Source organism: Rana temporaria, chromosome 3, assembly GCF_905171775.1.
Source record: "Rana temporaria chromosome 3, aRanTem1.1, whole genome shotgun sequence".
NCBI classification, from domain to species: domain Eukaryota; kingdom Metazoa; phylum Chordata; class Amphibia; order Anura; family Ranidae; genus Rana; species Rana temporaria.
In genome coordinates this window covers 126,395,068-126,410,806 of record NC_053491.1, presented here as the reverse complement: position 1 = coordinate 126,410,806, position 15,739 = coordinate 126,395,068, and the positions used below count along the sequence as shown (strand labels likewise).

Genomic DNA, 15,739 nt, shown 5'->3' with positions numbered 1-15,739 from the left:
AGCAGAAAACAAAAATGCTAGCAATGTTAATGTGACTAGCTGTTACACAGCTTGTGACTAACATAGCTGAGGCTGCTGCAGGGTGGTGCATGGTCAGCGATATGACCATTCTAGACCTCACACACCATCTATGCAATTTCAGAAGCTGAGAACTGTATACCAGGGTGTGATCACTAATAGGTAATATTCAACCCCAATCGAGCATCAACCCAACTTTCTAGAAATCATAAAAATAGCAGGTAAATTTAATGAAAAATAAAACAATGAAAATGATTAGCATAAAATATATATTTATTATGCACAGTTAGGGAAAAACTGTAAAATTTACATAATGACATAATCAAATAATAACTCCGGCATGTACAAACTACTGATATACAGTGAGTTAAAGTGAAGAAAATCAGCTGCCAATAAGCATTTACAACACCTCAGTATGTAGAATGTGTGAGGCTGTCAAGACTGAAGCTTGATAACGTGAAGAAGTGATTTTACACCGAACTGAGTACAAACACAGTCAGCTTGTTCCCACTCACTTCAATCAGATACAGAGCAGCTGGAAAACCCAAAAAGAACAAATTGTTTGAAGATTAAAAGTTCATGTTATTCTTGATCTAGCGATTGTATTCAGGATCTAGTGGGAACTCCATTCCAATGCATTCTTGCTTTCACTTGAACCTGATTACATAATAACACCAAAGGAAGATGTCACTCACGGACGGCAGATAGGATTGACCTAATCATCAGAGTCCTCTTCTTGCTGATTCTTTTTCTATTTGGATCAGAACACATTAAAATTATATTAAGATAAAAAATAAATTGCATAAATTAGAGCTGTAGTAAACATCATATTTAAAGGGTTAGCTCAACTTTAAGGACTTTTGCCAAGAACATCCCTATGCATTACAACCATCCTCAGCACAGTAAAATACAGTTCTCCGTTTTGTAAAAGAATGCTTCCTTTTTAATCAGCATTTTCTATTGACCACTACTCTGTCCTGTAGATGGAAGAACATACTGAGCATTGGATGCATGGCCCTGTAAACTCACAAACACTTGGCTTTATTCCCTATTGTGACAGTGCAGGACCATGTCATGGTGTGAGATTAGGAAAGAGATGTAAAGATGACACAAGATTCTCACAGTTTCAGTATATTATGAGCAGAGAATGCTGTGTTTTAAGTTTTCTCTGGGTTTGTAGTCATGGATCGGGGCCTAGAGTTTGAAGGTTTCAGTGTTTATTGGGTGGGACAGAACCTTTGCTCCTTAAATGTGGCCCAATGGTTATCCCAATTATACATGCATTATACGGATGACAGATTGTTTAGAATGGGAGTGAGACCGGATTCCAACTGCCCCAGATGTGCAAGAGATCATGGGGACCTAATCTATTTGTTATGGAGGTGTCCCAAGCTTCATTTATTCTGGACTGGGGTTTGGCCACCGTCAACAGAGTGTATCAGACTACCATACCCACTGAACCAAAGCTGTGCATACTTGGCATCTTAGACAATATTCCCATGGAAGACAATTCTAAACAACCTATGAGGGCCCTGTTTCAAGCCCGCAAGCTGATCCTTAGACATTGGAAGGCGGTTGAGCCTCCAACGTTGAAGGAATGGATTTCCCAAATGGGTAACAACTTGAGATTGGAAAAATATATTTATCAACACAGGGGTCGCTCGGGAACGTTTGATAGGCTGTGGGCACCTTGGCTGGATACCCCTGGCCTCTCCCCGGTTGATCTGGTGATGGATAGGCTGTTGAGGTAGGAGTTGGGTGAGCGAGTACAACACTGAGAGGGTGGAGAACATGACTAATTTGACATTTGCTTGTCAGATGATGGGGCGGGCTTCTAAACGAACAGTCCCTTTAGAGGTTTTGCCTGAATTGTATAATATATGGTGGGAGGGGATGCAATGTGTACTGTCTGAATATACAGTGCCTTGCGAAAGTATTCGGCCCCCTTGAACTTTGCGACCTTTTGCCACATTTCAGGCTTCAAACATAAAGATATAAAACTGTAATTTTTTTTGAAGAATCAACAAGTGGGACACAATCATGAAGTGGAACGAAATGTATTGGATATTTCAAACTTTAACAAAAAACTGAAAAATTGGGCGTGCAAAATTATTGAGCCCCCTTAAGTTAATACTTTGCAGCGCCACCTTTTGCTGCGATTACAGCTGTAAGTCGCTTGGGGTATGTCTCTATCAGTTTTGCACATCGAGAGACTGAAATTATTGACCATTCCTCCTTGCAAAACAGCTCAAGCTCAGTGAGGTTGGATGGAGAGCGTTTGTGAACAGCAGTTTTCAGTTCTTTCCACAGATTCTTGATTGAATTTAGGTCTGGACTTTGACTTGGCCATTCTAACACCTGGATATGTTTATTTGTGAACCATTCCATTGTAGATTTTGCTTTATGTTTTGGATCATTGTCTTGTTGGAAGACAAATCTCCGTCCCAGTCTCAGGTCTTTTGCAGACTCCATCAGGTTTTCTTCCAGAATGGTCCTGTATTTGGCTCCATCCATCTTCCCATCAATTTTAACCATCTTCCCTGTCCCTGTTGAAGAAAAGCAGGCCCAAACCATGATGCTGCCACCACCATGTTTCACAGTGGGGATGGTGTGTTTAGGGTGATGAGCTGTGTTGCTTTTACGCCAAACGTAACGTTTTGCATTGTTGCCAAAAAGTTTGATTTTGATTTTGGTTTCATCTGACCAGAGCACCTTCTTCAACATGTTTGGTGTGTCTCCCAGGTGGCTTGTGGCAAACTTTAAACAACACTTTTTATGGAAATCTTTAAGAAATGTCTTTCTTCTTGCCACTCTTCCATAAAGGCCAGATTTGTGCAGTATACGACTGATTGTTGTCCTATGGACATAGTCTCCCACTTCAGCTGTAGATCTCTGCAGTTCATCCAGAGTGATCATGGGCCTCTTGGCTGCATCTCTGATCAGTCTTCTCCTTGTACGAGCTGAAAGTTTAGAGGGACGGCCAGGTCTTTGTAGATTTGCAGTGGTCTGATACTCCTTTCATTTCAATATTATCGCTTGCACAGTGCTCCTTGGGATGTTTAAAGCTTGGGAAATCTTTTTGTATCCAAATCCGGCTTTAAACTTCTCCACAACAGTATCTCGGACCTGCCTGGTGTGTTCCTTGTTCTTCATGATGCTCTCTGCGCTTTAAACGGACCTCTGAGACTATCACAGTGCAGGTGCATTTATACGGAGACTTGATTACACACAGGTGGATTCTATTTATCATCATTAGTCATTTAGGTCAACATTGGATCATTCAGAGATCCTCACTGAACTTCTGGAGAGAGCTTGCTGCACTGAAAGTAAAGGGGCTGAATAATTTTGCATGCCCAATTTGTTAAAAAAGTTTAAAATATCCAATAAATTTCGTTCCACTTCATGATTGTGTCCCACTTGTTGTCGATTCTTTAAAAAAAAATTACAGTTTTATATCTTTATGTTTGAAGCCTGAAATGTGGCAAAAGGTCGCAAAGTTCAAGGGGGCCAAATACTTTCGCAAGGCACTGTACCTCTTGCAATGATAATAGAACTGTATGACCAACTTTGTGCCTTACATGTGAGCCGTGAAGATTTCCTATTTGTTCTGCTGTGCTTTTCCTTCTGTTTTTTTTTTGTTTTGTTTTCAATAAACATCTATAAAAATAACTGGTGGATGCCTGAAGGTAATATGCCCTCTCTACAGGAGGTATGACACTGAACAAGCTGAACTTCTCCTTACAATATACCCATCCATGTATGATCACTCCCTTTAGTTTAAGGCAGAGCAGTAATAAAAAGGCATAAACTGGCTTCTGCTGATATCGATCTGTTCAATGAGGAGAGAGACAGCGGCTGGAGCACTGCGCTCGTTCGTGCACATCGCTGGATTGGGCTCAGGTAACAAAAAGGGGGGAGGTGTCTGCAGCACAGAAGGTTTTTCACTTTAATGCATAGAATGCATTAAGGTGAAAAACCTTGAGGCTTTACAACCACTTTAAGACACCACTTATGGGTTTAGTCTATTAATTTGTGATAAACAGTCCCATGTTTGCAGAACAGAAAGTTCAGAGAAATGCACTAAATTGTTCACTCTGTCTGCTAGAGGATCTCTGGCATGAAGGATTAGCCAACAGAACTTTTGATTCTGCCTGAAAGACATGCTTCTATAAGGTCGTCTCCTACTTATTTTGTTAGAGTAGCGCTGATATATAGGAGAAGGAATGGCAACTTATTTACATAACAGCAAGTGTCTAGGAGTGCTGGTGCTAGCACAACAACTGGCAGTAAAGGCTTCCAGTTGACTACTAGGTGAAAATACACTGAAAGAATACAGACAGCGGTACTATTTATAAAAAAAAGGGTGTGCTGGCAAGTTGTTTTATTCCACTGTACAGCCATTCCTATTTTATAGTCCAATAGTTAGGCACAAGGGCACTTTAAGAGAAGTTAATTTTGTTTCTAAGGCTGCACTATAAATAAGTCACTAGCATTTTGAAAAGGGAAACAGAAAAATCCACATTAAAACACTTCTACCTTTCAGGGACTTAGCCATTCATAAATCACTGACATGAGAGCCATTTTACAATTTTTACAATTGCCTCATAAACATAAACAGGGCTAGCAGTATAAATGGCCTCCACTCATATGGAATAATACCCAAAGTCTAAAAGTGCAGATGAAGTCATATTATAGTAAATATATAAATATATAAATTGTGTATATATATATATATATATATATATATATATATATATATATATATATATAAAAACACAAACACACACACACACACACACACATATATATTATATATATATATATATATATATATATATATACACACACACACACACACACATACACACACACACACACACACACGACTTTGCTTTTATTGAATGGCTAGCTTTTCATAAGGTATAAATCTTGTAAATATGGCAGCTTTATATTTAGTGCCTGCAAAATCAGTATTATTCACTGAGCCTACTTTCATTTTACTTTCCTTTATATAGTTACAATATCTGTTATAGAACTCATTATCCATATGTAGGTACTTACTCATTGTACAACAATCCCTCACGGTATTAAAAATGTGTTCACTTTACCTCCACTTTTATGCAAATTAAACTTTATTATTCCACTTTATAGGGCCAGTTCATTTAATCTTCTATATTAGCAGTTTCAATCCACTATATGCATTTCTATTTGCATAAGCTGCCCTAATATAAATCAAACTGGTAAAATATAAGTTTACAAAAAAATCAATAAAAGATGTTAGAAACTATTATATAGAACGAAAAACGTATGTAAACCATAACAATGATCTTATTAGCTCTCTTTTAGTCCTAAAAATATGCCAGTGAATTTTTTTTCTTATAAAAAGAACTTTAGGCAAAACATTAATTTGCATTTTGGATTAAGGGAAGGGTATAATCCATGTCAGTTTTTTTTTAAACATCTGTGAACCAATTTCTGCAAATAAAGGGAATCCCTTAGGGCCCCCAAGGTCACCAGAACTAATGTCCCTATTAGAAAATTTCCCCATTATTAAATTTCTGGGGACTACCCAAAATGTAGGATTTTCTTTTACTTTAATTTAATTTAATTTAATAACAGGACAAAGAGGATGAATGTCCCTAATGGGGGCAGAGGTAGCATTTAAAAAAAAACTTTCAGGTGTTCCAATCCCTCTTCACTCTTATCCAAAACTAAAAACAGTTTTGCCTTTAGTTATATTTTAAGTGCAAGATAAGGCCATGTGTGGCTGAAACACATCTATTTTGCTGGGCTATGGATTCCCTTTGTGTCTTGAGTGAATCTAAATAAAGTCGTGGATTTTATATTGAAGTCACCCTGAGTTGCCAGACCTCTTTTCTCTCTCCAGAACTGTCCTGGGTACATGTGTCATCTGTCTCAATGAGCCTAATTAGCACTCCTAGTTCTTATCTTGGGACTACAGATCATTTTATGTTGTTTATGTTTTTGAAAAGAAACCAGATCAGTTGGGGGTTTGAGAAGAAAAAGCCAACTAGTCTATAAAATGCTGTAGGGGTTGTCCGACCCACAACAAAAATTAGAAATGAAGTTCATTTCTGACACATCAACACCTATTTTTTAGTACTTGTAGTGGCTTTAGGGCTGTTTCACATGGAGTAGTGTCTGCTCCAATCTGTAAACAGATCCCCTGCTAAATCAGATCTGAACAGAATATCTGTCAGTTTTTCGACATCCGTGCCCATTCAGTTTGTCTCTGGCAGACCGATGATAGCTCTATGGGGAGCCGGATGTAAACAGGCTCCACTGTCTGATTACAGGCTACCTCTGATCCAGCATGTTTAGGTTAAGAAAAAAAATGGAAAACGACACAGTCCTATCTTTTTTCTTTCCAGACCTGGACAGACCCGAAAGTAGGTGGGTGTAAATGGACGCAAGTCTGCTTACATCCGTCTGTCCATAGTGCTGCATGGCGTTTCTTATCAAGTCTGCTGGTCATTCTTCAGCCTGTGTGAAAAAGCACTTAACCACTTGGCGAACAGCTCTGTTTATAAACAGCAGCTTTTAACCTCTTGCGACTCACATAGTGCTGATGTTTTTAAGCCATCAACCCCAGCCCATATACAGATATTCACTATGTGAGCCAGCGATAGAGCAGAAGCTTTTGTAGGCCATTACAGCTCTTTTTTCCATATCAACCATAAAATTTTAATACGAAAACACAATGTTGGAAAAGAAAATCCATAAAAACCCACAGCAGTTAAAACATTAAATAAACATGAGGCATAGTACCATCCCACTATAGAAGGAACAGGAATCCAAATACATTATTACTCACCAGTTTAAGAAAATCAATGAGTTTGTGAGCATCCTCTCCCGTAGAAAGATCGACAAAATCCTTTGGCAAGCGATAACTCAAGTAAGGACTAGGCTGCACTGTGACTTCACTTGTTGTATAGCGGAATATAGGATGATCCTGGAAAATATGCCATAATTTACTGTCATTCTGTTGTGTTACTTATAGTCAAATGACCCATTTAAATATAAAGAAACAATAGAGCTTGCGCACAACTGCTATATGGGTGCAGTGTTGGTGATTTCCTAAAATGTGTTTAACGCATTTTGAAAGTAATGGCTTTAGTTCCCGAGTATGTACAGCATTACAGTATGCTATAAACACACCCCAGTAAAGGGATGCACAAGCCAGTCACAGTTTTAGCTCAAATTATAATTATGCATGTTTTATAAAATATATAGTTCTTTGTATAAAAGGCACTCTCCTTACTGGTGTGTGTGTGTGTGAATGGTAAAATAGCATCTGAGGAATATTCATCATAAAACTGGAAGAAGCCACAAGCATATATAGTGCAGTGGAAATGCTATGGTTAGCAAGAAATTTAATTCTCCTTCTTTGTGACGATCAACAATTTTAACAATCATACATTAATCTGAGAGTCTATATTTTTATGGCTTTCCTCCATTATTGGTTGTATTAAAAGGTCTAAAAATTCACTGTAACAATAAAATTTTGCTTCCAAGTCTGGAAACCTAATTGTAATATGTAAAAATGTATAGGAAATAGTGCAGCGCAATATAAAATACAATTAAACTAAAGTGCAAAATACAGTTGTTATACCAATACCAAAATGGTAATGAATGGTGCATAAATAATGCATAATAAAAATGTCCAAAAAGTGAAAAGTTCCAAAGGAATAGGGTGACAACCACTCCAAATCTTCACCGGTGACTTTAACTTTAAATAAGTGATCCCTCCACCGTTAAGAATGGCTACTCTCACCTTAAGGTATGGACCCCTGTTTTACCAGGCAGTCATACCAGCAGAAATCGATAAACAGATTGGTGCAATATGTGAATAGCAAACTTCTTAAGGCTCGGCAGCATTGAGATCGAGGATAAGAGAAAAAACTGATCTAAGTGCTCTCTGCTTTAAAAACGGCTTAGGTTTATTAAAAAGGCATTAACAGGCTACTCACATTAGCCCGAAAGGCAAAAACGGCAGAAAGGAAATACACACAACATGTGTCTTCTCAGAGATGGCAGCAAGCAACTTCATGCTCCTTCCCCCGTACGCGTTACGTTGTAGCAACTTCCTCAGCGGGGAAGGGTTTACTTCCTCTTTAACACAATGCCTGTTTATTTTCTGTAATTTTTGGTCTTTTGTCACGATTGCCTTTTTGTTAGGCTTGTATATACATTGAGTAGCTTACAATATCTTCTACAATCTTTATCCTCACCTCAGGCCTGGGTAAGTAGAAAGGCCATAATGGCTTATAGTTTTAGCTGGGCAGACACTGCTATTGATGTTTTGTATAATAAATATCCACACATTATCATTAAATATTGAGAACAAGGGGTATATACAGGCTAGTATTCAAGTGGTTAAGGACTTGCTGAACCTTCAGCCAATATCGTATGATGTTTGGTTATTAAACATGACACCGTCACCTTGCTCATGCTGTGCGAAGGGCATTCCCCGACTCCCAAATACCTTATTTGTGCTCTCTCACAGCTCCTTGCTTATCTGCAGCTGAAAATCGCCTATGTTGGATAACATCACTCTTCTAGTGATGTGAAAGTAGCCGGATCTAGCAATTGATCGCTTGCCTAAGCACTGTGACTGAGGAGCAGCTTACATGCTACAGGCTACATGCCGAAAGTGCCAGGTTATCTCAATGGCTGTGGAGAAGCAAGAAATGGTTAGAAAATGTGCAGGCACAGTGAGCATATCAGGTTGTGGGATGTTCCTTGTGGAGACACTGTTTTGCCTGAATGGGCAAGATGAGTGCGTCCTGTTTAAATACCAACAGCTATGCAATGTAGGCTGAAGGATGAGCTAGTCCTTAACCACTTGAGTACTAGCCTGTATATACCCCTTTATTATCAAGCCATTTTCAGTTTTCAGGGCTGAGATAGTGTGACTGACAATTACTCAGTAAGGCATCAATTTCCCAAATGAACTTTATATACATTTTCTTTGAGATGGCTAGAGCTTTGGTGCCAATAAAAGAGTAGCTCTAATTTTTTTTGACAAAAAAAAATACCATCCCCTCTGTGTGATCAATGTACATTGCCAGGATTTTAACAAACTTTGTTGCAGATTCCTACCTTTCTCTGGTCTGAAGAAAATGCTATTTGATTATGTCAAAGTGCATAGTGAATCCAAATAGGAGTGACCTTTTCATTATTAATCAACTGAGGCACTTGCAATGTTCTAAAGAGGAAAATGCATCCCTTTAGAAGTAATGAACCTTTTGGGAGTATCTAACCAAAACTGAATCCTCCGTTGTAGAGGATGCCTAAAATCGGACTTGTATTATAGTGCAGACTTCTGGGAAAATCAATGAGCAAATCAGACAAGCAGGAATATACATTTCTGGGGAAGTTCTGTACACCAACTGTGCACAGTAGGCCTCCAGGTTTCCATATTGCACTGAATTTTACAGAGAATTACAGCGCTGCAGATTAAAAAGGAAAGGTAATTTTAATAGCATTTCAATTACAACATTGTTTATGCTATTTTTTATTTGCTATTTTTCCAACTAAAGTGGGGTTAACCTTTAATAACCCCTGTTTTTGTTGTTTGGGAACTTCAGGAAGTCTGCCTGTTTCTGTAACAGTCTTTATACTAAAAAAATATTTGGTTTAGGGATTACATAAAATATATCTGATAATAAATCTAAACTGTATATGCTTTGACAGTTAACTGACTGTTACTAGTGTTAAAGTGGGAGTATGCATAATTTGCACCTTCGGGTAAGCTTATAATAAGGCTTTCCTATAGGTACTGTAAATATCTCCTAAACGTGGACAGTTTAGGGGATACTTACTGTACATGCTACCACTTGCTTCACCGGAGCATGCACCAATTGAAGCAACAGCCACCCAGGCCGTTGCTTCAGAGCCCTGTGCTGTAAACGGCAGCTCCTGTGCACTTGTGCGGGAGCGACATCCTCACGACCCGGGCCAGTCACACATCCGGAAGGAAATTGGGTGAAGATGGAAGCCTTGCCTGCGGTGACAGCTCGCTGCTGGAAGGGCTTCTTTCTAAGGTAAGTTTCACAGAATGTGCGAATATGCAATGCATACTAGCACATAATGGCTTTACCTTGCAGGTTCCATAAATAAATAAAAAAAAAAAAAACTGCAGTTTCCTCCTGTTTTAATGGGAAAACACCTAATAACTAACATTCAAGATGTTAGAACTCAACTCCAACCAACCAAACCTTTTCAAACCTTGTATGTGTCCCCACCAAGGTCATTTTGAATATAGTTTATATTCCCCCAGAGCAGTGGTACTCATCCTTTTTAAGGACAAGACCCAAAATTCAGCTATAAATTTTACAGGACCCCAGAGGCTCAATTCACAAAGCCAACACATGAAGATAATGATACTACAGTATTTATAAAGGCAGTGCCAGCTCCACAGCTACACTAAATTATTATATCACAGGAATGCATGGCTCTGCTTGTCTACCGAGTATGCCCATGAGAAAGATTCCAACTTTCCATTTAATCCATAGGTTATGGGAAACAATACGTATCATTACACATCATAGGGGATACACTAGATACATGCCAATATGGGAATAACTATTGTTTATATCGGAGTTGAATAAACTACCAGAATTATTGGAATGGAAAAAAAAAAAATCGGGATTAACTCGTCTATATCAATTGTTCGAAGGAGATGTGCTTTTTACCCTTCGATATATTGAAAGACAGTTTCCAATTATTAAACAGTAATTTCTATCAGTATCTTCAAATACGACACGCTTTACAAAGCCAGACTTTAACATTCCAACTACAATATAATCCATCAGAGATTCTGTTGAAGGCAACCTCAGTACGACCTATGAAACGAGGATTAAATAGGGGACCTCAACCTGATACATGCAGAGAAAGTAGATGGACAGTCGAATAGTTTTAGCCATTGGCAAAAAGACCTGATAGATCTCAGTGAAGAGGAATGGAAAGGAGCTATGGAGAATCGACCTGAGGTATCTATCTCACCATCCCAGCAACTGACCCAGCTTTTTATAATGCATAGAACACAAAAATGATATGCCTGGGGAAAATATACATCGCCCCTATGTCCGCGATGCTCCGTATCCAACGGATCTCTTATACATATGCTTTGGCGCTGCTCTAAGCTTCATAAATATTGGGAAAAAGTGTTTCAGACCCTGAATACATTATGTCGGACAGAAATAACAAGTGCACCTAAAATAGCAATATTGGGAATAATTCCAGATGGAGTTCTACCTGTAGAGATGTATATGATGTGGACTAGAGCCCTCTACCTAGCTCGTAAGCTTATCTTACAAAAGTGGATTGCTACAATGCCACCAACTCACAAACAATGGTGCAATAAGGTAAACTATGTATTGAAAAGAGAAAGACTAGCCTACAAAAATAGAGGAGCTCCCCACAAATTTAACAAAATATGGTCCTACTGGCTTGATTCTAGTAATTTGCTTTATGACGGTTTATGTGAGGAGGATGGTGAGGGAAGGGAGGGGGAGGAGGATGGTGAGGGGAGGGAGGGGGAGGAGGATGGGGAGGGGAGGGAGGGGGAGGAGGATGGGGAGGGGAGGGAGGGGGAGGGAGGGGTAAGAAGGCTAGGTGGGGGCGAGGAGATTGGCTTATAATAAATCAAGAAGCAGAAAACAGAATGAAAATGGAATCCTATCTAGAGGTTTATGTTTATTGTTGTATTTAGATGTTCTTTGTAAAAAATATATCCATTATAGCTATTGTTTGAATTAATCTTTCTCTTTTCTATGTCCACTTAAGACATTAAATTAAATATTTACTATTCTTATATTCATTAAGGGCTCTTTCACACGGAGCGGATCCGTATTTTTCCCCCCAGTGTGTGTCCGTCGGCTCAGCGGGGATCATCCGTAAATCCCCGCTGAGCTGTCGGCAGACAGGGCGGTCCCCGCACACTGTGCAGAGACCGCCCTGTCTTTCCTCCGCTCTCCCCTATGGGGAATCGGATGAATTCCGCCAGACGGAAGAAAAATAGGGTTTTCTTCCGTCTGAAAAAGCGGATCTTTTCGGAGGCGGATCGTTACGGACATTAGCGGATGCATCATCCGCTAACGTCCACAATCCCATAGGGATGCATTACAAGTTCGTAAATGGACTTGTAAAAAACGGTCCGTTCGTCCGCCCGTGTGAAAAGGCCCCAACACATTTTTGTATGTAATAAGCAATAACAAAAACCAAATAAAAAATTATTTGATAAAAAAAAAAGAAAAAGGAGTATGCCCATGTTTAAATGGCATGTGGTGGAAGAGCCTTTCCCACTACCGTGACTACTCTGAATATTCTTATGCTTCCAATTGGGGTTGAAACCTATGGGTTGTGCACCCTGGCCACAGATGTGATTTCTTTTCTCAATCTATTCTGTCCAACATCTTTTTCCTGGACATAAATTTGGAGATAATCTCTCTCACAAGAATGCAAACAGCATTAAACCTGGAAAGCGCTTTTACCCAAATCTAAGGTAAGTAATGGCTGGAGGAGTTTTTTTTTCAGAAGGCTGAAATATGGCATATTTAGTAATAAAGATAGACATTTCGGACACAATCTATTCTTTGGTGTCCATAAACCAGCCCATTTGCTTACTTGATCAACATTTTCTTCATCTCCTGGATTTGCTCCTTTAGTCAGTTCCTCCCAACTGAACAGCAATGAGTCTGTTACTTCTCCAAATGGGTTAAAGTCAATTATCCAAACCTTCCCCTAAAAACATGGACCCCTTTAGATTATAAAAATAGTTTTTTAAACAGAGCATACACAAAATGCAGCAACAGAAGTGCAACTACTACTGCTGCAGTAGAATAAGAAAGACTTTATAGTGAGCAAACACAGAACAAGGAACTTTAAAAAGGTAAATCTAGAATTACAATGAACCATAGAGAAAATAACACAATAGCTGATTCGTCAACAGTCCTCTTCTATGTTAAAGAAAAAAAAAATGACATGGGTAGACTGAATTTATAATGGGCACTTTTAAACAAGAGTCATATCATGTCTAATGTCAGTCTGCTAATGTGATTTCTATCATTCTATCCAAGAAATTGTATTATATAACCTTTAACTCTGTAAAGGTTGAGAGTATTGAAATTGCACACATGAAATGTAAGAGTGCAGTAAAATAAGGAGGAAAAAAGGCATAAAATTATCAAATACTGAACTGAAGATAAATTAATTGTGATATTTAATGTTATAAATTCAGAGGTGTATGAATCAAACAATATACAACCTCTAACAGTAAGTGAAGTAATACTACAGAGGACAAATCAAAAGCTGTAATCTCAAAATCTGTTTTAGCCAACTTAATAAAAGAGTTAGTTGTGCCACATAATGTGGTGCAGAGATGTAACCAATGCTCCCCATTGCAGAAAGAGGTACATTTATCACCATTAGGTAAAGCACCTTGCCAAGATATTGAAGATTGTAGCAAATATCTTAAGAAACTGATAACTGTAAATAGACAGAAAGGCTTTACATATTCAACATGGTAGTCATTTTACCACAAATATTGCTATGAGCATATTTACGGATACCATGCATTTTGCCTGAAATTCAGGGTTAATGTTAAAAGTTAGGTGCAGGCTGAAAAAAAAAAGTTTGCCGTTAAAAGTCATGTTAAAATTAGTAAGGTTCAATAAGTGATTATTACTTCTTCCTTGCTGAAAATTGTCACTGCAACTAAAACACCCCCCCCCCCCCAACAGTTTTTAGAAGCCTCCATCATTGTGTGCTCACATTCAGTAAATGGCAAGCCATTGCAGGCACAGAAATGTAAGTATCTCAAATAAGGGTAAATTCAGCGCTCTAATCCTAACTCAACAGTTTACACATGTCCCATAATGCCATCAAATAAAACTTTGTGTTAAAGGGGTTGTAAAGGTAAAAAATGTTTTCCCTAAATAGCTTCCTTTACCTTAGTGCAGTCCTCCTTCAATTACCTCATTCTTCGATTTTGCTTTTAAATGTTCTTATTTCTTCTGAGAAATCCTCACTTCCTGTTCTTCTGCAAGGCTTTCTCCTTGGTGTGGAGTGTCGTGCTCGCCCCCTCCCTTGAGGGGAGAGGGGCGAGCAGGAGAGTCAGGATGCTCTCTACGTTGCAGATAGAGAAAGGAGCTGTGTGTTAGTGGGCTTCCTGACTCTCCTGCTTGCCCCCTCAAGGGGGCGAGCAAAATCGAAGGATGAGGTAAGTGAAGGAGGACTGCACTAAGGTAAAGGAAGCTATTTAGGGATTTTTTTTAACCTTTACAACCCCTTTAATGTTCTTGATAACTAATAAATAATAATAAATAATAAAACAAACAATCTAATTCTTTGACGTTTTTCTTTGAGAATATATTGTAGATTGATTTATTAGTTCACAAGAACATGGACACAAAGTTTATTTGATAACATTACGGGACATGTGTAAACTACAGTTTTTGTCATTTAGGATTAGAGAACAGTTTTTTGGTTTAATTTATTCAGGGGGATAAAAGGTATTTCCAGCGGTTTGCGACATTACAATATGGTTAAGTGAGTTTTTCCTGAGTGCTGAATAAAACAATTGTGAGCCAATAGGGGTGAAATATGTCACAGGAGCAGGGATCGAGTGACTGTGCCACTTGTTAACTTGTGTGCAGCCTTACATTTAATGTCTATATAAGAGGGGTAGTGACAATGCCCAAAGTCAGGCCAGTTCTTGCAACTGGAGCTAGCAGCTTTGGCAGAGGCTTTAGAGAAGTGATACACATCTACAAATAAGCCACTATAGGCCTAATTTTTTGTTCTGACCAGAGATTGTATGTTTATTTTTTTGTCTCTAGGTTATATAAAGATCTACCTACAAAACATTGATTACATGTAGTCTGCGCCCTCCTAAAATTCAGCATTTTTAAATATTTATCCTGAATTTTTAAAATACGTCTGTACTTGGCATTAGCGACAATTAGGGCAGGGTTCCCCAATTGGTCAATACTGACCCCTAAGTGTCCATAAGAAGATCCAAGGGGGTTGATATAAAGTCTGAGAGTCACAAGGAAGTTAGATAAACCTAAAGAGGTGCAATGGCTCACCCAAATTTCAGAAATGGAGAATCTAACTAACTATAACACTGAAATGACAGGAAGAGAAATAGTGCAAAATCTGGACACCATACTTTTTCTATAAAGACCAAACACCTTTGGCTTCTCAACAGATATAGGTGGGTTAATTTGGTTTTGGCAAATACCATGGTCTGGGAATGTGGGCTTGGGGATGGGGAGAGGCACCACATACCTTCCATTTCCTTAACCCCTGCCCCATCTTTCCCTTCACCCCCCTTTTTCCTTATTCCTTTGACTTGGTGTTCAATATTTACCACCCCCCTCCCTCAACATGTATGTTGAATTCTAAATGATCATGCCGATTCTTCAAAATAAAGATAAAAAAGGGGGGGGGGGACAGGAAACCTGTGGTAAATAGGTTTCATTGAATGATGGGAGGTGGATTGGGGTTTCTGTAAAGTCCTTTGACATCCCTTAGTCCTAAAGACGAGGAGGCTAGCAATGAGACCGTGTTATCCATGATTGCATGGTCAGCCACACATGAGAAGAATTTTGAAATGTCTACCAGCTCTGGGTTGTTAATAGCCCCTTTTTATCAGCATGCTTTGCATTGTGCGTTTGTGACCTGCCACCCTCCC

The 15,739-nt window shown here is 38.8% G+C and overlaps 1 protein-coding gene across 2 annotated transcripts in view; it reads right to left on the bottom strand.

Moving 5' to 3' along the window:
- Positions 1-273: 273 nt before the first annotated feature.
- The window catches only part of CDC123 (cell division cycle 123), a 99,900-nt gene continuing 84,434 nt past the window's right edge, over positions 274-15,739 (bottom strand). For both annotated transcript variants that reach the window (XM_040343395.1, XM_040343396.1), the window contains exons 11-13: positions 12,670-12,786; positions 6,854-6,991; positions 274-769 (exon numbers count right to left, since the gene is read on the bottom strand). In XM_040343395.1, the coding sequence (XP_040199329.1) occupies positions 734-769; positions 6,854-6,991; positions 12,670-12,786 (291 nt within the window). In that variant the 3' untranslated portion in view covers positions 274-733. The remainder of the gene's footprint in view (positions 770-6,853; positions 6,992-12,669; positions 12,787-15,739) is intronic.